The sequence below is a fragment of the Phocoena phocoena genome, chromosome 10 (assembly GCF_963924675.1).
Source record: "Phocoena phocoena chromosome 10, mPhoPho1.1, whole genome shotgun sequence".
Classification (NCBI taxonomy): Eukaryota; Metazoa; Chordata; class Mammalia; order Artiodactyla; family Phocoenidae; genus Phocoena; species Phocoena phocoena.
In genome coordinates, this window is record NC_089228.1 from 80,573,879 (window position 1) to 80,594,489 (window position 20,611).

At 40.3% G+C, this 20,611-nt stretch overlaps 1 protein-coding gene across 1 annotated transcript; it reads left to right on the forward strand.

Annotated features, from left to right (window-relative positions):
* Positions 1-5,179: 5,179 nt before the first annotated feature.
* BTNL2 (butyrophilin like 2) lies at positions 5,180-18,649 on the forward strand. The gene is made up of 9 exons (XM_065885976.1): positions 5,180-5,258; positions 7,641-7,988; positions 9,669-9,950; positions 11,127-11,147; positions 14,269-14,616; positions 15,641-15,922; positions 16,632-16,730; positions 17,828-17,854; positions 18,588-18,649. The coding sequence occupies exons 1-9, from the start codon at positions 5,180-5,182 to the stop codon at positions 18,647-18,649; spliced, it is 1,548 nt and encodes a 515-aa protein (XP_065742048.1).
* Positions 18,650-20,611: the final 1,962 nt, after the last annotated feature.

Below are 20,611 nucleotides of genomic sequence, written 5' to 3' on the forward strand. Positions count from 1 at the left end.
TGATTCCAGACCGCCACAATAAAGCAAGTATCACGATAAAGCAAGTCACACAAATTTCTTGGCTTCCCAGTGCTTATAAAAGTTATGTTTATACTGTGCTGTAGTCTATTAAGTGTACAGTAGCATTATGTCTAAAAAAGTACATATCTTAATTAAAAATACATTATTGCTAAAAAATGCTAGTCATCATCTGTGCCTTCAGTGAGCTGTAGGAGTAGCATCAAAGATCACTGATCACAGATCACCATTCAAAAATAATAATAACGAACAAGTTAGAAGTATTGCAAGAATTACCAAAATGTGACATGAGACATGAAGCGAACAGATGCTGTTGGGAAAATGGTGCCAATAGACGTGCTTGACTTAAAGTTGCCACAAACCTTCAATTTGTTTTAAAAAAGTGCAATATCTGGGAAGTATAATTAAAGGAAGTATGCCTGTATCTGCAGACCCCCAGGGGTACTTGCACTCTGATTCAAGAAAATGGACTTAAGATGACTTTAAAGGAAAATCTAACTTAAACCAAAACACACACACACACACAAAATGTACCTATAACTTCCATCATTATAATTTTTGTGCCTGAACATTGTGTTGAGAAGCTTATTAAATTTCTTTGGTTTAATGTCTGAGAATAATTAAACTCTTTATTACCCAGCAAAGATAAAGAACCAAAGTTAAAAGAGCAATAAACTAGCACGGAGGAGACCTTGGCCTGGTGCTCTGATCTAGGAGAAGGTAATTCCTTTCTCTGGGCCTCTGTTTTCTCATCAGTAAAAAGAGGGGGAAGGGGGCTTCCCTGGTGGTGCAGTGGTTGAGAGTCCGCCTGCCGATGCAGGGGACATGGGTTCGTGCCCCAGTCTGGGAAGATCCCACATGCCGCGGAGCGGCTCCGCAACGGGAGAAGCCACAACAGTGAGAGGTCTACGTACCACAAAAAAAAAAAAAAAAAAAAAAGAAGGGAAAGGATATTTGGTATTCAGCCGTGCTTCCAACTCTAAGCCCCATGCGCACTGTATTCTGGTAGAAACTTGGCAGTAGATGGACATCCTTGACGTGTGTGTAGGTAGAGGGGATGCTGTAGACAGACAGCCAGCCTGAGGTGCTGTGTGAGGACCTGATGAGATGGCACAGATGGCTGTCCAATGGGACCTGGCTTTCTGGGGAAGGGTGAGGAGTGTAAACGTCACGGTTTGGTCTGCAGCTCTAAAGAACTCATAACTAAACCCAGCCAAAGTTCACTCACCATCTCAGTTTCACTTTCCAGAGGATTACAGCCAGGAGGTTAACATGCAATTCTGACTGGAATCTCATCTTCAGGGATCGGGCTCTTCCTTCAGTTTGGGTGAGATGGCTTAAATCCTCCTCCGCCCAATTCCCTGGGGGACGGGTCCTGCCTCCACCCCATCTGCCTGTCCCTCAATTCTTGCTCTAGTCAGCACTTCAAGCTCTGACCTGTCTTTGGACATCTGCTCTGTTGATGCAGGGTACAGCTGAGACGCAGTGAGGAGAAGCCCCAGCAGCCCCAGGTTTCTCCCCCAAGCAAAGAGGGGGACACGTGAGTGGTTTGGAGACTCTCTGGTAGAGGACAGCTTGGGGAGGAAAGGGAAGTTGGCTAAGATGATGAAGCGGGGCATAGAGACACCTGTCAGGGGTCCTCTGCCCCTTGTTGTCATATCACCTACTTGTATTTTTTAAATTAATTAATTAATTAATATTGGTTGCGTTGGGTCTTCGTTGCTGTGCACAGGCTTCCCTCTAGTAGCGGCAAGCGGGGGCTACTCTTCGTTGTGGTGCACGGGCTTCTCACTGCGGTGGCTTCTCTTGTTGTGGAGCATGGGCTCTAGGCGCGCGGGCTTCAGTAGTTGCAGCACATGGGCTCAGTAGTTGTGGTACGTGGGCTCTAGAGCACAGGCTTCAGTAGTTGTGGCACGTGGGCTCAGTAGTTGTGGCGCATGGGCTTAGTTGCTCTGCGGCATGTGGGATCTTCCCGGACCAGGGCTCGAACCCGTGTTCCCTGCATTGGCAGGCGGATTCTTAACCACTCCACCACCAGGGAATTCCCCCTACTTCTATTTTATACTCAACTCCATTTTACATTTTTCAAAGTGCTGCCATAGTGTATTCGAGCCTCACAATATTGCTGTGAAGCAGGCTGGGTGAGGAAAGGGCTCTAGATTAAACCTCAGAAAACCAGGATCACATGACTCCGTTGTCATGTCGGATGTTGTGCTTGTGCCTCTGAGCCTTGCTTCCTTGTCTGTCACATGGCGATGATACAGCTGGAAAAATTTTAGGAACGATTGTCTCCTTCAGAGAGGAGAGAAAGGAGAGGTTCAAGGAAATAGAGTGAGATTCTCAAGGTCACGTAAGTAAATACCAAGTCACCTTGGCTCCAAGAAATTTCATGTTACTTTGCTTTCTCTCTATAAAATGGGGATCTGTTGTTCAAGTGTATGTAGGTAAATAAGCTTCAAACTTCATGAACTGATTTAATTCATTATCACCAGTTAATTACTATGGTTACTTGGCATTTTGAGAATTTAACTTTTGAGGTTTTTTACTGAAAAAAAAACCTCTAACAACCAATGACGTGTAGAAACTTGTAATTTTCTTTGGCATGAATTTTATTTTATTTTATTTTATTTTTTTTTGCGGTATGCGGGCCTCTCACTGTTGTGGCCTCTCCCGTTGCGGAGCGCAGGCTCCAGACGCGCAGGCTCAGCAGCCATGGCTCACAGGCCCAGCCGCTCTGCGGCATGTGGGATTTTCCCGGACCGGGGCACAAACCCGTGTCCCCTGCATCGGCAGGCAGACTCTCAACCACTGCGCCACCAGGGAAGCCCTGGCATGAATTTTAATAGAACATGCATAGATCTTGAAATCTGGAATGTTATTTACCCAATGCCTAAATACCACCACTTATCACCTCATTTTAACAGTTGCACTTTATCCAGAAAACTAAATGAAACATGGATTTTTGAGAATTTGATGGAACACATGCATATCAGGTCATATCACTTGACAATATCGAAGTTTACCATATTTAATATCAATGGCGGTTTCAGAAGATTCTTGGCTTACATTCAAGTCGTAACGTGGAGATGTCAAAAGCTTATGATTAAAATGTTTTGATTTAACGCTTACAATGTGAGTCCAGTTATTTATTTACAAAAAAAAGTGCCAAAGATTTTCAGCACGCTGACAGCTGATGGTCTATGGCAATGCTTTTCCTTGGCATTATTGACATTTTGGGCTGCGTAATTCTTTGCTGTAGGGGCTTTCCTGTGCATTGCAGGATGTTTAGCAACATCCCTGGCTAATACCCATTGGGCGTCCCCTCCCCTGAGGTGTGACAACCAAACATGTCTGCAGAAATTGGCCAAATGTCCTTCAAGGGCAAAACCATCTCCATCCCCTTTGAGAAGCCTGGTCTAAGGCATTTATTCACCCTGTTTATACTCTCTCACAAATCTCTTTCTGAGCATCACTGAAGGTTAAGATGCATTTTCAAAATTTCTTCAAAAGCTTCAATGATTTGGACAGCTTTCTTTCTAGAGGGCATTTGTAGGTTTCCCCTTGGCTTTCACATAAACAGCCTAAAGGAGCACAAACCTATAAACTGGTTTGTAGCAGGTGTGAGTCCTTCTTTCTCACAGGAAAGGGCAGTGAAGCTTAGCACGGTCTTTGTGGGTTTTCTTTGCTTTTACTTGGTGGAATAACACGTTTCTGCTTTTCACAGGAGGAGTCAAGGAGTCAAGAAGGCAATTTCCTTTCATCTGAGGGGACATGACTGATCTATTTCAAGTGGCAAACTAGTACTGTTCTGTGCTGTCTTCTAATGCTCAGTCTAATTTTCCATAAATATTTGAGCACTCTTTCAGGTATTGTGGCTTTGTGACTGGGTTTGTATCACTTTTCCTAGAGATATTTTAGATGAAAGTATGCATCACTTTAGAAAGTAAATAGTCATAATGGAGTAAAAATAATCTCCTGAACCACATGGTTCATCATCCCCATTTCAGATGACTGTTGTTCCCCCTGCCGCCCCGCTCTATAAAATCGTATTGACATTAGTTTACGGGGTGATAGAAGCAGTAACTTATCATTGCTCCTGTGCAGGTTCTTCCATTTGGTGCGAAGCAAGTTTTTCTTTCCATAAAACACTTGACACAGCAGATAGAATAAGTCTTAGACGTCTTTCACTCTGAATTTTTCATTTTCCAAAACTAAAGTTAGCATTCTATTTTTTTTTCCTGGTAGTTTTAAAACTTTAAAAAATCTGTGTAGAAGCTTTTTTTTTTTTTTTTTTTTGTGGTACGCAGGCCTCTCACTGTTGTGGCCTCTCCTGTTGTGGAGCACAGGCTCCAGACGCACAGGCTCAGCGGCCATGGCTCACGGGCCCAGCCGCTCCACGGCATGTGGGGTCTTCCTGGATTGGGGCACGAACTCATGTCCTGTGCATCGGCAGGCAGACTCTCAACCACTGTGCCACCAGGGAAGCCCTGTGTAGAAGTATTTTTATAATGCTGGTACAATGGGCATGTTGGGTTTGCCCATCTCTGCCAGTTGGGCTATTTTTAAAAATTCATTTCTATATGTCTTCTAGATGATACTGAAAGGTCATTCAAGTCATTTCTTTGCCAGTCTTCTTCTGTATCACCATTTCCACTATTCTTTCCTTTCCTTTCCAAGGCATCCCCTGTCCCTGGGTCCTCCCGAGGCCCTAGTAATGGCTTCCTGGCTATAGCGTGAGGATGCAGAGCCTTTCTGCTCTTTCCTTTACATCTTGGAGACCGTAGAGATGAAGGACTTTGCAGGAGGGACTGGAAGGAGGTCTCTGAAATTCTGCATGCTCAGAATAAATGGATCTAAGGAGATTTAAAAAAATTATCTAAATATTATTGTCCCTTTGGCCCAGAAGTCATTTTCATTTAAATCAGAAATCTTCCCTCGGGGACCCCAAATAGGTTAAAGTACAACACAGTAAGTAAGAGTTTGGAAATGATCGATAAATGCAGAGAAAGGGAACCAAGCCCATTTCATCATTTGATTGTGGAAGGTGTTGATGTTGATTTTTCTTTATGTCTACGTAACCACTGGAAACACGGAAGTGCTTGCTGTATTACAGCCTCATTTAGGTACAGTCATATTTTCTCTTGTGTTTGTTCCAGGGAAGATGGTGGATTTTCCAGGGTACAGTCTGTCTGGTGTAGTTGCCTCCTTTTTCTTTGTACTGCTCAGCATGAAGCAGTCAGGTAGGATGCTCTTCTTCCCTTTACTGCATATTCGAGTGTCTCAGAGGTCCAGTCTGGGTGCAGAGTTCTAAATTCAAAAGGGCTAGTACAATATTAAGAGTGGGGATTCAGGGGTCAAAGCACCTGTGTTATAAAAAGGGCTCCTCCACCTCCAGCTGTGTTACCTTTGGAAAGTTACTTGAATACCTTCTGCCTTAGTTTTCTCATCTTTATGATAAGAATAACAACCTACCTACATCTCATAGCTTAGCACAGCCTTTAAGATTAAATCAGGCTGTACATAGAAAACACTTGAATCAGTACCTGGAACATGGTAAGTCATCCATTCTCCTGCTTCTATTTAGGACAACACTTCCGGGGTGAGAAAAAAGTGGCTGCTTCCTACCATAAATTAAACAGCATAAAAGTACTTGGAAATAAGGAACTAAAAGGAGACTTCTAAGAAATGGGGTTGGAAATCTCAGTAGCTGAATTTTGTTGGTCAAAATATTGTACCTTGAAAAGGGATTGTGAAAATTCAATGTCAGTGGGTAATATCAGAGCCCCAAGGAAAATGCAGGATTGCAAGGTGGGAAAAAACATTGGATAGGACATCAGAAGACACAGGCTCCAGACTGAGGCTGTCAGAAACTATATGATGTGGTGAGGCTTCCCTCCCTGATATGGGATGCAACTTCCTAACCTGTAAAAGAAGTCACCCAAATGGTATGACTTCAGTTCTAGCTTTATACTCGGATTCCATAAACACAATGCAAACAGATGTCTATCTATGTTCCATAGTGACCTTTTGAGCACCATCTACTTGATGTTGAGCATCAACTAAACGAGATGAAGTTCCTTCTTAGGAGGGTTGGATCTGCACAAAGTGCAAATGGCCCTGGAGCATTTTAGGATGAGAAAAAACATAATATACATGACATATGAAATTATTAAGCATAGGAACATACAGAATTATTAAACAGCTCTTCAATTTGCAGATAAAGAAGACGTCAAACATGACTTAAAATTTTATTGGAAGGCTTGAACTCTTTATACTAATCACTGCCTTTTATTTTTCTTTCTTTCTTTTTTTTTTTTTTACACAGTGTATAGTTGCTGTACAATGTTGTGTTAGTTTATGCTGTATAACGAAGTGAATCAGCTATATGTATATATATATCCCCTCCCTCTTGGACCTCCCCTCCCCACCTCCCCTCCATCCCACCCATCTAGGTCATCACAGAGCATGGAGCTGAGCTCACTGTGCTATACAGCAGGCTCCCACTAGCTATCTACTTTATACATGGTAGTGTATATATTTCAATCCTAATCTCCAGTTTGTCCCACCCTATCCTTCCCCCCTGTGTCCACATGTCCATTCTCTACATCTGCGTCTCTATTCCTTCCCTGCAAATAGGTTCATCTGTACCATTTTTCTAGATTCCACATATATGTATTAATATATGATATTTGTTTTTCTCTTTCTGACTTACTTCACTAATCACTACCCTTAATCCACCACAAAATGTCCTTGCAAAAACTGCATTTTACATAGCCCCAGTAACTAGATTCTTGCCCAGTCCAGACAAAAACAAAATGAAACAAAACAAAGCAAAACAAATCCAGTTTGTTACATAGGACAAGACAAAAACAATTCTGAAAAGCTGAAAAATCTGTTGAATAAATCTATTATCTAAATTTTAGGAAAAGTGATTACAATGTCAGTCACCAAAGTGAAATTACTAACTAGAAAATAAATCACTGTAAAATATAAAATAAATCACTAACTAATAAAGTTCCCAATAAAAAAAATCAATTTACACATTAACTTATTTGAGAATAAAAGCAACCCAGAGACGGTGGTTTTAAAATCTTAAAGATGAATAAATTGAGATTGCAAATCTTAAAATCTCATCGAGAATAATGGATTTGCCCCTGAATCACACAGCTGGTAAGTAATAGATTAAGCACGCACACTAAATTTTTTTTTTTTGCTGTACGTGGGCCTCTCACTGTTGTGGCCTCTCCCGTTGCGGAGCACAGGCTCCGGACACACAGGCTCAGTGGTCATGGCTCATGGGCCTAGCTGCTCCACGGCATGTGGGATCTTCCCAGACCAGGGCACGAACCCGTGTCCCCTGCATCGGCAGGTGGACTCTCAACCACTGTGCCACCAAGGAAGCCCATCACACTAAAATTTTTGAACTGCGTGTTATTTTCGGTACACAAGATTGTCTCTGTACAACCAAAGATGCAAATCATAATGCTGGGTTTCTCTAAAACATTGCAAATAAAACTTTCCCTCCTCCAGGTGCCTCCATTTTCATAGAGTAGACATCCCAAAACAATCATATTGATCCTCCGGTTGGCATTTCCCGGTTTCTCTTTGTCACTCTTTTGTAGATGACTTTAGAGTGATTGGTTCCGCCCATCCTACCCTGGTCATGGTCGGGGAAGATGCCCTACTAACCTGTCAGCTCCTCCCTAAGAGGACCACGAGGCACATGGAGGTGAGGTGGTACCGGTCAGAGCTCAGCACACCTGTGTTTTTGTATGGGGATGGAGCTGAGGTGACGGAGATGCAGATGGAGGAGTACAGAGGCCGGGTAGAGTGGATAGAGGACAACGTTACTGAGGGAAGTGTGGCTCTGAAGATACACAACATCCGGCCATCTGATCATGGGCAGTACTGGTGCCATTTCCAAGAGGGAAACTATTGTGGAGAAACAAGCTTGCTGCTCAACGTAGCAGGTGAGCATCTCAGAAAAGACATAGGGACTCAGAAGAAGTGTATTAATTTGTGTTAAGCTTGGTTCCAATTGAAGAATTCCCTTTGAATCATCAAGGCAATTGCTCCTGTCCAGTCCTCTATCCTGATTCATTTGGAGGCAAGTGGTTCTGAAATCTTTAAAGTGAACTCACAAAAAATTCCCCTAAATTTAACTTACACAGTTTTGACTATTCTTGAGGATTATTTAACATTGATGACATGTAGTCACTAGCAGTTTTGCTGAGGCAAGAATTTGTGCCATATAGGCTAGTGCACAAGGGCAAGTCAATTGCTGGGTGAGCAACCCTAGCGGACTGCCCTGCATCCATATTCTCTACTCAGCCTCAAGTACACAGTCACTGAGATGTGAACACATTGTTTCTTTGTGTAACGCCACCTCAAGTTAGAAAGTTAGTGATGAGACTAAGACATTAAGAACATGATGCGTTTATGGAGATTACTGTATACTAGTGTTCAGTGAATTGGGGGTTCACAGATGTTTTGGGGACATACCCATTGTGAGTGACAAGGGTCTGCATGATGTTTTTGTGTTAGCAAAGTAGGACAGAGTCAGAAGAAGGGAACGACTGAAGAAAGGATGTCTCTGTGGAGAAACAAATATCTGAAAAGTAAACTATCGTATGGTTCCCTGGCAGGAATAACTCCTCCATGTGCTAAAGAGAAAATCAGGCTTGCCTTATCAGGGAAATAGTTCTCTGGAGATGTTAACATCTCTGGCTGATGTGACCTCTTTCTGTTCCCTAACACATTTTGTCTCAACACCTATGTATGATTATTAATGTTATTATGTTCAAGTTGATTCAAGATGGATGAAATAATCCACATACTTCTGAGATGTGGAGTGGGGAGGGCACGTACTAAGGCATTTCACTATCAGGGACATTTGAAAAGAAACCATGCATTTTCTAAGCCTCTAGGTGAAGAAAGTGTGTCTCTGTCCCCAGCAAGTGATAGAGACAGAACTACCATCTATGGAAAATAGAATCCTCTTCATTTGGGTTTGAGAGTTGTGTTGAATAGAGAAAGAATTTCAGGATTATATAAAACTGGGATGTCTTGACAACATTTTCCCATGGAATGGAATATTTAGATACAGAAACTCAACATGAAGCTTCCCATTTTACATGGCCCAGATTATCTGTTTGCACCCCAAGTTCACAACCACCAACAGAAGAAATGAGAAAAATATTCTCCCTGGAAATGACGTCTCACTTTATATTAAATATTCTATTTAATTGGAGTCAAGATATTATCCAACAAGTCAAAGTGCCTGACACAATAATATTAAGATGAAACAGGCAGAGTCTGTGGCGTGAGGGAGTTCGTGAGTAAATTTTAACACATCTTAGTTTGCCGTGCTAGAGACACAAGCAAACTGTTATTATGTCCCTTTCTCTTATTTTCATGTCTGGGTCTGAATAAAAATACTGCTCATGTGTTAAAATTTAAGAATCCAGACTGGGGTATAAATAAAGTGTATGTGAACTCCAGTTTGAATGGGAAGAGGACTTTGGGCCATCTTTTGCTCCCCAGAACCTTGAACTTCTGCTCTCTCCCTATGCAATGTCATTGGACTCCCAGCCTCTGTGATTTGTGCCTCCATGGGCTTTGGGACTCAGGGCTGTGTCTTTCCACCACAGGTCTGGGGTCTGACCCTTACATCCACATGGATGGATCTGTGGAAAGCGGACTCCAGCTTGTGTGCACTGCAAAAGGCTGGTTCCCAGAACCTCAGATTTCTTGGCAAGACATCAGGGGAGAAAAGTTGCTGACTATTTCTAAGCATAGCATCCAAGATGAAGATGGCTTGTTCTATGTAGAAAGCACTCTTGTGGTCAGGAATGTCTCTACAGAGATTGTGTCCTGCTTTATCCACAGCCCCACACTCACTGAGGAGAGGGGCTCAGACATCTCCATCCCAGGTCAGTGCTCTGCCTCTAGGACCAAGATGCTCTGATTAGCAGGAAAGGTTGCAGGGACTGTTCCATAGCACTTAATATTTTTTAATCAAGAAGAATATCTAATATTTTGTAATATGCATTAAAAACTATAAAACATTTATGGCTGGAAATATATACACTATATAGCTATTGTTAATGGCATTCCAGTTTCTTTCAGATTCTGCCTTTTCTTCTTTCTTTATTAATTTTCTTTACTCACAAGTATGTGTTACATTATAAAGGAAATACAACTATATTCTTTCAACTGAAATGTTTTCTTGTGCTGTATTTGTGCCAGTTACTTCTAGGAGCTTATCATCTGAACATAATCAGAGGTGGAGACAGCTGCTTACATAGCAGCATCTTTATTATAGCCTCATTTATAAATAGCAACAAAAACAACAGCCAAAAATCCAATACAGCAGTGGAGTGTTAAGTGTCTTATGTTACTTATAGCATTGATGAAAAATGGTATTTTCAAATAATTTTAATGGTTGAAAATATCCCCCTGATGGACTACTTAAATGATAAAGATTATATCTATCTATCTATCTATCATCTATCTATCTATAAATAGATATTTCCAATCATGGAAAGATTATTGGCTTTAAATAACTTAAACTTTCACTAAGACTTTTGGGACACCCTCTACATTTAGATATAAAGAAATAAGTACATAGTTATTCATATAAATGGATACAGGAAAAAAAGTTAAAATAAATATTATATGTTAATGTTAAAAGGAACAATACATATATACACATAATTGCAAAACATATATATTTATATATCTCTCAGTTTGTAATTATGGGTGATAATTGTCTATGTCCATATATTTTTATACTTTTCATGCATTTATAAAAAGAATATTATTATTTTTATGAAATAGTTAAATATCGATATGTTAAATATAAGCAGAAACAAGCAGAATCATGGGGTGGTAGAAATGAGAGCATTTTTGTTGTGCAGAGAAAGGGAAAAACAGCTGGACCACCAGGAGGTGGATGGGGAAAAATCATTAGTTTTTTACATTTTATTTTTCTTATGAATCAAGTGTTTCCATAAGATGTAGAACTTTGGGGTTTTTTTTTGGGAAATATTTTCTCTCCTTTCCCTTAGACCAAATTCCTTGATATGTTATTTTCATTCTTTTTCCAGAAAAACTCCAGACAGAGCTGGGTAAGTAGAGGTGGTGGCTCTCACAAGTATACACGAGCCTCTGCCCTCTCCAGGGGAGGGTGGTGCTCCTTGGACAAAGCGTGCACAGAGAAGGTGACACCTCGTGATCCAGATGAGAAACTGAGGCATGACCTTCCCAAGTCTCACATTTAGTAGTAGAGGGACCAGCAAAGTGCAGCTTCCTGAAGGCACCTTTGCACCTCGTAACCTGCCACTTTCAGTGTTCATGGGACCCCAATGAGCCTCAGATGGATGCCTAAAATGGGTACAGACCTAAGCTCTGTCCTTCTGGGTGGGAGGAAAGGGAGTGTGTAGGGCAAGACAAAGGACAGCTGGCCCAGCTCTGGAGGCCTTAGTGTGAGTTTCTAGTGTGAGGAAGCAGTGCCATCACGATAACTGGCGGTCCTCACCCACCACCTGCAACCTCTGGCCCTGCTACGGTTTCTGTACCTGCTCTTCACCCCAGTAAGTCTGACCTCATCACTGTCGGGAGGGAGCTGTGACTTTCTTAGATGCAGCCTGGGACCCTGTGCTTGGGGTTATCATTTTCCTTTTTATTTCTTTACTTAATAGTTGGACTGCAGGTATGATTTTATTGTACCTAAGATAAGTGGTTTAAACAGTAACCAACTGATTTTTGAACCTCTTTCAGTTTCTCCTTTGTTGCCTTATCATCTTCCTCCTGTTCCTCATTTCTGTGACCTCTTCTCCCAGCCCATGACAACCAACCTGCCCCCTACCTGCTCGTTTTCTCCTTCCATCAGTACTCTGCTTTCCCTCAAGTCACCTGTTACAGGAATATATGCTTATGTGGGTGCGTGCCTGTGCACATGTTAGGTGAGTTTAAGCACACTTTTCGGCCCATGTAGGAGTTTTTGAGGAAAATTAGGGTGGCGAACACACCCCAATCTCTGTCAGAGTCTAGTGTGACACTTTGGACCCCTTTGGACCATAAAGATAAAGGAAAGGGCCTTGGGATGGTCAAAGGTAACTCCACAGTTTGAAGAGAGTGCACATCTGCGAGTCTTACCTTCCAAGTCGGATACCCTCCCACCCAGGTGACATCTGCTTGTGATAGGACAGAAACCTTGGCTGGCAGAGCTTGTTAGTTACAGATCAGAAAGCCAAGCTAGTGTTTGGGCAGGTTGACCCATGTCTCTGTCCCTTAAGAAAAATTTAAGTGAAGACTCATTTCTCTAAGTTATCTGAACCAAATTGACATGCCCATTGGACACCTAGCACACAAAATACAATCTGATGTCTTGTTGTTTCTAAGTTGTGCACACCTTCTGGACCCACATTGAAACAATATGAAAAGACAAAGCTTCCGTGGGTTCCCTGTCAGGAGGAGGGCTGTGCCCTCAGGAGCTTTGAGGGTGAGCTCCTAATAGAGAGTAGAGTAGGAGATTCACAGCTACCTTTGTGTTTTTAGAGCTTGTGAATTAGAGCTCAGAGGCTGCTGGTGAACCGAGATTTCCTTAGAAGTCCTGAGACTGAAATCCTAGTTCCCTTCTCTGGCAAATAATGTTGTTGGTAATACAGATAATGACTAAGTTTTTGAAATGGTAATAACATGCCTGGGACGATGCTAAGTGCTTTTCAGGAATTATTTTCTTTTCTTACAATAATTTAAAGGTGAATAGATTTATCATCATTTTACAGTTAGGAAACAGTCAATTTTAGCTCTTAATTACCAATCTCTGGAAGAGTAATTCAGTTGAGTTGATTTGTACCACAGGTCATGGACAGGAGTAAAAAAAAACCTCATATGGATAACAGAGATGAGGAAACAGTCTGCTTTATTACTATAAGATACATGGATGGAGAAATAGCAGCAAACTAACTACTAGTTCTTTTTTTTTCTTCTGATTCCTACTTTTGTCTTTATATTTAAACAGATACATATGAAGTAGAGATAATATGTTTTAGGTAAAATTGAAGAACAAAGCAAACAACATGCTGGATATAACTGGCAGTCAAATTTTAGCAAGAATAGAATGAAATGATCTGAAAATTAAAATTATGTTGGCAACGAGTTTCCTCTCTAGAGAAGTACCTAGAATATTTTGGCTAAATACATAATGAGGACATTTTGCCTTTGATCATTGACTCCCCGTCCAGACAGTTTACAAATTTATGCTTGTATTTCTTTATAAATGATCATTACACTTCAGCATTAGAATGGTAAAAACGTTCTACCATTTGATGGAAAAGGATGACTCTAAATATAGTATAGAGCATAATCAACATGGCCAGGACCTGATGAGAACTGCAAGTTGGGTCCAGGAAAAGCCAGGAAAGCCCTCAGAGAAAATCTCCATTCTTCATAATGGGGGAATTAGACTCATTTTTATGTATTCATTCTTGCTTTGGGCTTCGTATTTTGCCAATCTCCCCAATTCTTGATCTTATAACATTTCTCAAGATCACCTGAGAACATCGACTGCTGTGTGTTTAGCGCCCCACATATGTGGGAGCTTGGGAAACTGAAATACGGTGGCGGATCTGACTTATAAGGTATTATAAAACAAACTAGGGAAGGTTTCTTCACATTTCATTACTAAAAAGCCACCTGACTCAGTTTTGTTCCCTTCCCATTATCAAGGTCTAGAGTGGGATTGGCTCCAATGACCTCAAGTCTTATAATCTTAGGTCTCCACTCACACTGCATGGTCATCAAACTCTTTATATGGTTATTAACTCCAGTAAAAACTTATGATTTTGATAGTGATATATTTGTCTTATGGTATAAGAAGCTGAGACATACACAGATTAAGAAGTAGTTTAAGGTTGTGCAAATTTAAAATGATAAAATTTTAATTGCAAAATTATTTTCTTATTGGGCTGTAAACTGAATAAGATTATAGGTAGGGGCTGCAAGTGTGGGTTCTGTTAGTGATAATTTTCAGACAGACACACCTAATGAGATGGTTCTGCCTTGAATAGGGACAACCTCTATCCTGATTCCACCAAACCTCTACCTCTCCAAGGGATGACCTTGAACCTCAGGGCTCCCCTGGCATGTCCCTGGGTTCTAAACCCTACTCAAGATGTTCTTACTGATGACACTATTTGCTCCAGTTTGGATCTTCCATTGCTTTTTGTCTGCTGTATTTAACAGCTTCCTTAAAAGTGATTGGACCTTCCCAGCCCATCCTTGTCAGAGTGGGAGAAGACATACAATTAACCTGTTCCCTGTCCCCAAAGACTGATGCACAGAGTATGGAGGTGAGGTGGGTGCGATCACACCGTTATCCTGCTGTTTATGTCTATATGGATGGGGACCATGTGGCTGGAGAGCAGATGGCCGAGTATCGAGGGAGGACTGCATTGGTGAGTGATGCTATCAATGAGGGGAGGCTGACCCTGCAGATAAACAATGCGAGGACTTCAGATGATGGGAAGTACCAGTGCCTTTTTGAAAAAGATGGTGTCTACCAGGAAGCTGATTTGGACCTGAAGATCGTAGGTAAGGATTCTAGATAGATGTTTTGAAATCAACATTTGTTCCCACAGCTTTAACTTGCTAGTTCATGGAAAATTTCTCTGGCACCTGAAATTTTCTTAATGTCCATTCACTCATCAAATTTTTAGTAAACTCTCCCATGTACAGGAGCTGTAATAAATACATAAAGTCCACAAACCCTAAAGGACCAGATTTGATCCTTTGTGTGTAAATTTGTATCCTTCCCAGGATCTCCATAAAGTGGCCATACACCTAGTAAAATGTGAGATTCTTACTCCATAAGTACACAGGACTCATTATTTCAGTGTGTTTTTAAAATTCTGGGAAATATGTAGTTATTAGGAAGCATGATTATTTGAAGGCTAAACTAGATCCACCATATAAGCAAAAATCATAAATATTGACAGTATTGGCAGGACGGAGGAGGAAAGACAAAATCAATCCCTGCATCATGATTTCCCACTGCCTATGTTTGTGGGTGAGAATTGATTTTCCAAGGTTAGCAAATGCCATTGAGGACATTGCCTAAATTGAGGAAAATCTACTTGTTTCTCCCATTGATGGTGTATTCAAATTAATAAATATGTTTAGAAAACATCCATGAGAGCACATGTTAAAACTTTTAATGAACATCATTTTCTGCCATTGGACGCATGTATTTATAAGATTTTGTTCTTTGAGGATATTCTGTCTTTTTTATTTTTCTGGCTATGTGACTCATGACCTACCTGGTCAAAGTTACTTTGTTTCAGGTATAGAAGGAAAAAAATTGGATTTGAAATGTATTGTATCCTTTAATCTGTCCCAGAATGATTTTAGGAATACAAAGCATAAAAATAAAAATTTGCAAACAAAAGGAGACAAGTAAAGGCTCCAGCTAGTCTCGTTCCTGAGTGGAGTATAATTCCCCCCTAAGCTTTGCTTTCTTCTCCAAGTCTCTGAACCCTTCCTTCCCCCTCTGTGCAATCACTGACTGTGTAACCACTTGCAGAGACTCTAAATTGCCTTCCTTCATCTCTATTCCCAGGTTTGGGTTCTTCCCCTCGGATCTCCATGGAGGCACTGAAAGATGGAGAAACAAAGCTGAAGTGCACTTCAGAAGGGTGGTTCCCACAGCCCCATGTGCAATGGAGGGACATGGAAGGAAAGACAATACCATCAGTTTCCCAGGACCTGACTCAAGGCAGCCAGGGCCTGTTCCATGTGGAGGCATTTCTACTGGTCAAAAACAGCTCTGTTGTGAATGTGACCTGCTCCATCAGCAACCCCCTTCTTGGTGAGGAGAAAATGACAACTTTTTCTCCTTCAGGTTAGTGATTCCATGTGCTCCTCTCAGCTTTGGGAAATAAATATGAAGACCAACACAAACTTACTCATTTTATTGCTTTTCTATTTTTTGTTTTTTATGTTTTCTTTCTGATGAAGTCTCTTGCTATCTCTTGCAAAGCTGGTCTTCAGGACACCTAGAGATTCTCCTCTTTAGAGTTTCTTCCTGAAATTCCCAACTAAAGCCCTAAGGTTATATGGTTACATTATTATCTACTGAATTCCAAGAATTGGCTCTATCATCACTATATCTATAATCTCTTTTCTTCTAATGTGAAAACAATGACATCATTCTTTCCCCCTCATGATGGGTTTTCTTCTGGATTAGAAATTAATTTTCCTTAACACCATCTTCATGACTGTGGACTCAGTAAATTTATCCTTTTGCTGCCCTCATTATTCCAGTGATTGTGGTGGTATAATTGGAAAAGAGAAGGGGGAGAACTGTATGTGTGTGTGTGTGTGTGTGTGTGTGTGTGTGTGTGTGTTTCTGAGAGGAGCAAACAAGAAAGCTAGCATAAACCCCCAGCCTCTCCTCAGCCTCTGCAGAGCAAGGAGAAGCAGACCCACTTTCTTCTTGACAGGACTAATTCTCACCTTCCTCTCCAGTCTAAGAGCTCTCAGATGAAAAGAACGATCTTGAAAATTTCCCAGTTTCATGATTTAATGTGATTCTGGGGTTTCCATTTTAGAGCCTGGGATGACTTTTTCATGGAAGATACTGCTTATTTTGGGATTGCTTCCTCTTGTTGGGGCTGTAGGCTTGATCTGGAGGAAGAGCTGTAGAAAAGGTAAGTTAGGAAAACAGAAACAGCGTGGAGCACACTTTGTGATGGGAGCCTTACTGTACACTTTCCCTAACCTCTCTTTGCAGCAGGCACTGAAGCACAGAGACATTCAGGGGATAGTCAATAATTCATGGAACATGAGAGTTGATGGCTTACATTCATGTAATTGAGGATCAGTGCTGAAAAAGCTCAGTTTACAGTGATAATAGAAGCAAAAGAATTAAAAGACAATAATTTAATCTCCCAGTGCACATTCCCAAGTGATTTAGTTAAGGGAAAGGAAGAAAAAAAGTGGCAAAGCCATCCTCACTTTGAAGTTGAGAGCTGAGACTTAACTGGGATTCTGTTGGCATGAACATTTCACTAAGATCATTACAAATATGGTGACTTGCTTATTGGCTATTCCTGCTCTACCAGTGAAGGACTTCTCATGTATTGATAGGCTGTTTTGTGTGCCCTAGAAAGTTCTTCCACTTTAAATTTCTTAAGTCATTGTAACTTTTGTTTTCCTGTTTGGATGTTAATATCATGAAATTGATATTTTAAAATATTCCTGTATTGATTATTATCAGAATGGATTTTCTTTCTCTGCAGTGAATGAGACATTGGATCCAAATACAGCTCACTCAGAACTGATCCTTTCTGAGGGAAATGAGCGTGTAGCCCACAGACGGTCACGCAACCAGACTTCCTACAGTGATCTGACGGCATCCTCACTGCGATGGGCCAGGAGGGGCTCATCTCAGGAAGGTGGTTACAAGAAGCGGAGGTTGGGGACAGGACAGTATGGGTCCTGAGTGTTGCCAAGGATGGTGTCGTGAAGGAGTCATCTTTGTGTCAACTGAGAATGGGTTCGGGCAGTGAGTTGTTATGGAAATGAGTACTGGGCCATTTCCTCTCCTCTAAGCCTCTGCTTTCTGAAGATGTCTCTGGGACAGGTTAGAATCTCTCTGGACTACACTTCTGGATGTCTCTCCTTCTATAACATGAACAAGTGCCTTATCTATACCCCCCTAATTTTCTTCTCTGAAATTCTGCACCCCCTTCATTCTTTGGTCCCTTACTGTAGGTTCTCCTGACATTTTCCCTGCACCTAAGAGAGCCCCAGCAACACCTCCAAGGAAAACAATAACCTTGGATTCTGGAAACCAGAATTATATTCTCAGTCCCAGCTCTTTTCCCCTTTCACCAACCGCTTGAAGGGGTCTCACACGATCACCCATTTACCTAATCAAGAGGCTTTAACTTTACTCTGGCACCAAATCTGACCTGGAGACTGATCCCTTCTGTGACCTATCATATCCCAAGCTCTCTGATATCCTGCCTACGGATCACAATCTGATATCTGGTGATAAAAGACCCTTAGAAAATCCAATGGGAAATGCAATTTAGCCTAGAGGAGGAAGTGCAAGGAATGATCAAATATTTGATCGGTTTCTCTAGGAAAGTGGCAATTAATTATCCAAGTGGGGGTGAGAAAACAAAAAATACGGTTAAAATAAGGTAAAGAAAATACAGCTGAATATAAGGAGAAAAATCTGATCACTAAGACATAATCTTGAAAATCACATAAACTGTGTAATTCCTGCACCAGACTTTTTCAGAAAGTTAATTAAGAATGTGGAGTAAGGAAAATTTTCAGAAATTTTAGTCCAAGAGAAAAATGTGTTATGTTTATGAAAATATCAATTTCTGTTTTAGAGTGAAAAAAGCACACAGTTTAAAATTAACAATTATAGAATAAACATAAGCAATTAATGCAACACAAGTAATAAAATGCAATGGAAATAAAAATATTTTAAAAGTCACAATGAATTAAAAGAGAGAAGCCACACATAGGACAAGAAAGAATGTGAAGAAATAAAGATCTGGAAGAAGTCTTAAAAGCTTCTGAAGTGAGAATGAGGAATACCCGCAAATGACAGGCTGCTGCTTTCTAGGAAGGCAGACGTCACGGTTTTAACTGTCCTTTGAGGATTTTTCATCTGCGGCATTCTGGAGTTTTCTCTTTTGGGTCACGATATGTTTTCTCTATTTTTAAACTCATAAACTTGTGTTTGAAACTATGTAGTGTAATACTGTAGTATTATTATTTCACAAGTATTTGAACATTTATTTGATTTAGTTTTTAAATTTTTCCAGTAGTGGTAAAATACACATCAAATTCATCATTTTAGTCATTTTAAAGTGTCCAATTCTTATTGTTGTTTTAACTTAAAGGGAACCAAAAATCATGAACAGTTTTCAGGCCTTTTTAGACTCTGATTTTACAGTTTCTTGAAGAGAGAAATCTCAATGGCAGAATGCAAAATGGGAAAGATGTTATTACTAAGATGAGAAAGATATATAATTACTGAAATGTTGTCTCAAATCTGAGTTCAATCAAAATTAGGAAGGAATGTAATCAAAGTGTATTTAATTTTCATATCCATTAGAATTTTATTTAAAGAAAAAAATAAACTGTCCAATTCTGTGGTATTTTTACCTTCACAATATGTGCAACCTTCATCAGTATCCAGCTCCAGAATATTTTGATTACTCTAAAAGGAAACTCCATAACCATTAAGCAGTTACACCCATTTTTCTCTCCCTCCAGCCCCTAATATACTTTGTTTCTGTGAATTTGCCTATACTGGGTATTTCATATAAATGGAATCATAAAATACTATATATGGATTTCTTTGTGTCTGTATTTTTTTAATTTAGTGTAATGTTTTCAAAGTTCATCCATGTTGTGGCATGTACCAGTACTTCATCCTTTTTTTTTTAAATTAAAAGACTTTATTTTTTAAGAGTTGTTTCAGGTTTACAAAAAAATTGAGTGGAAAATCTAGAGCACTCCCTTATCCCTCCCCTCTCACCCCTTAGTTTCTTCTATTATTAACAACTTGCATTGGTGTGGTACATTTGTTACAACTGATGAACTGATACTGGTATGTTATTTTCAACTAAAGTCCATAGTTTACATCAGGGTTCACATTTTGTGTGATATATATACATATACACACACACACACATATATGTATGACAAAAGTAAAATATCCCAAACTGAACGCATTGTCCTTCCTGTTCCATATCATACTTCCAATACCATTTGTACCCATTCTGTTGTTACCCTCACATATCCTCATCCACATGTCCACTTGATTATACCTATTAATATTTTCCCCACCATTCATTTACCTCTCTCCTGCTTTTATTATTTCTCGCTTGTTATTTAAGCCCTTCCTTTATTGTCAGTAAAGTTAATATTCTGGGCTCTGGATTTATTCTTCTTGGGTTCAAATACTGACTGCCACTTAGTCGCTGTGTGTTAGGGAACTTTTGCTATGGCAGTATACCTTCCAAGAGAGGTTGTTAAAGGGACTTGTCACTTAAAGATCTGCTAGAAGTGCAGAAAAACCTAAGTGGATCTAAGTTGATCTCATCTACTGTCAGAAAGAGAGGGTTCATTTAACAGGAGGAGCTCATATTTTATATTCTTGAAAACATAAACTTTGTGATAAACACCTGGAGAAGGCTTAGCTGCATTAAAGGCAAAGGAAAAACCCTCAACAGCGGGAAGAACTTGGTCAGGAAGAAAAAAATAGGCAATGTTAATGATGACTCTTTCTTCATGAAGTCTGAGGATGTTTCTCCATTCCTATTTGATGATTTTTTTTTCTCTGAAAACATAAATTGTAACATCCATTCCTTTTTTATTCACATACAGTTCTGGACTTGCTGACCAGTAAGAACTTGTTTTTTTTTCTTTTTTTTTAAAAAAGGCTCTTTCTTCCCAGGAGGCTTTTTCTCCTCAAATGGTTTTACAGTTATTTATCAGTCTTCAACACACCTTGGCAAAGTCCAAGTTTAGAAGTTGATGGACACCAAAGTCTGAAGAA

Excerpts from the sequence above, each read along its gene's own strand:
- BTNL2 (XM_065885976.1), top strand. The coding sequence starts at position 5,180 with ATGGTGGATTTTCCAGGGTACAGTCTGTCTGGTGTAGTTGCCTCCTTT. Across the intron at positions 9,951-11,126 it reads CTCAGACATCTCCATCCCAG|AAAAACTCCAGACAGAGCTG; the intron begins GTCAGTGCTCTG and ends TTCTTTTTCCAG. Across the intron at positions 14,617-15,640 it reads TTTGGACCTGAAGATCGTAG|GTTTGGGTTCTTCCCCTCGG; the intron begins GTAAGGATTCTA and ends CTCTATTCCCAG.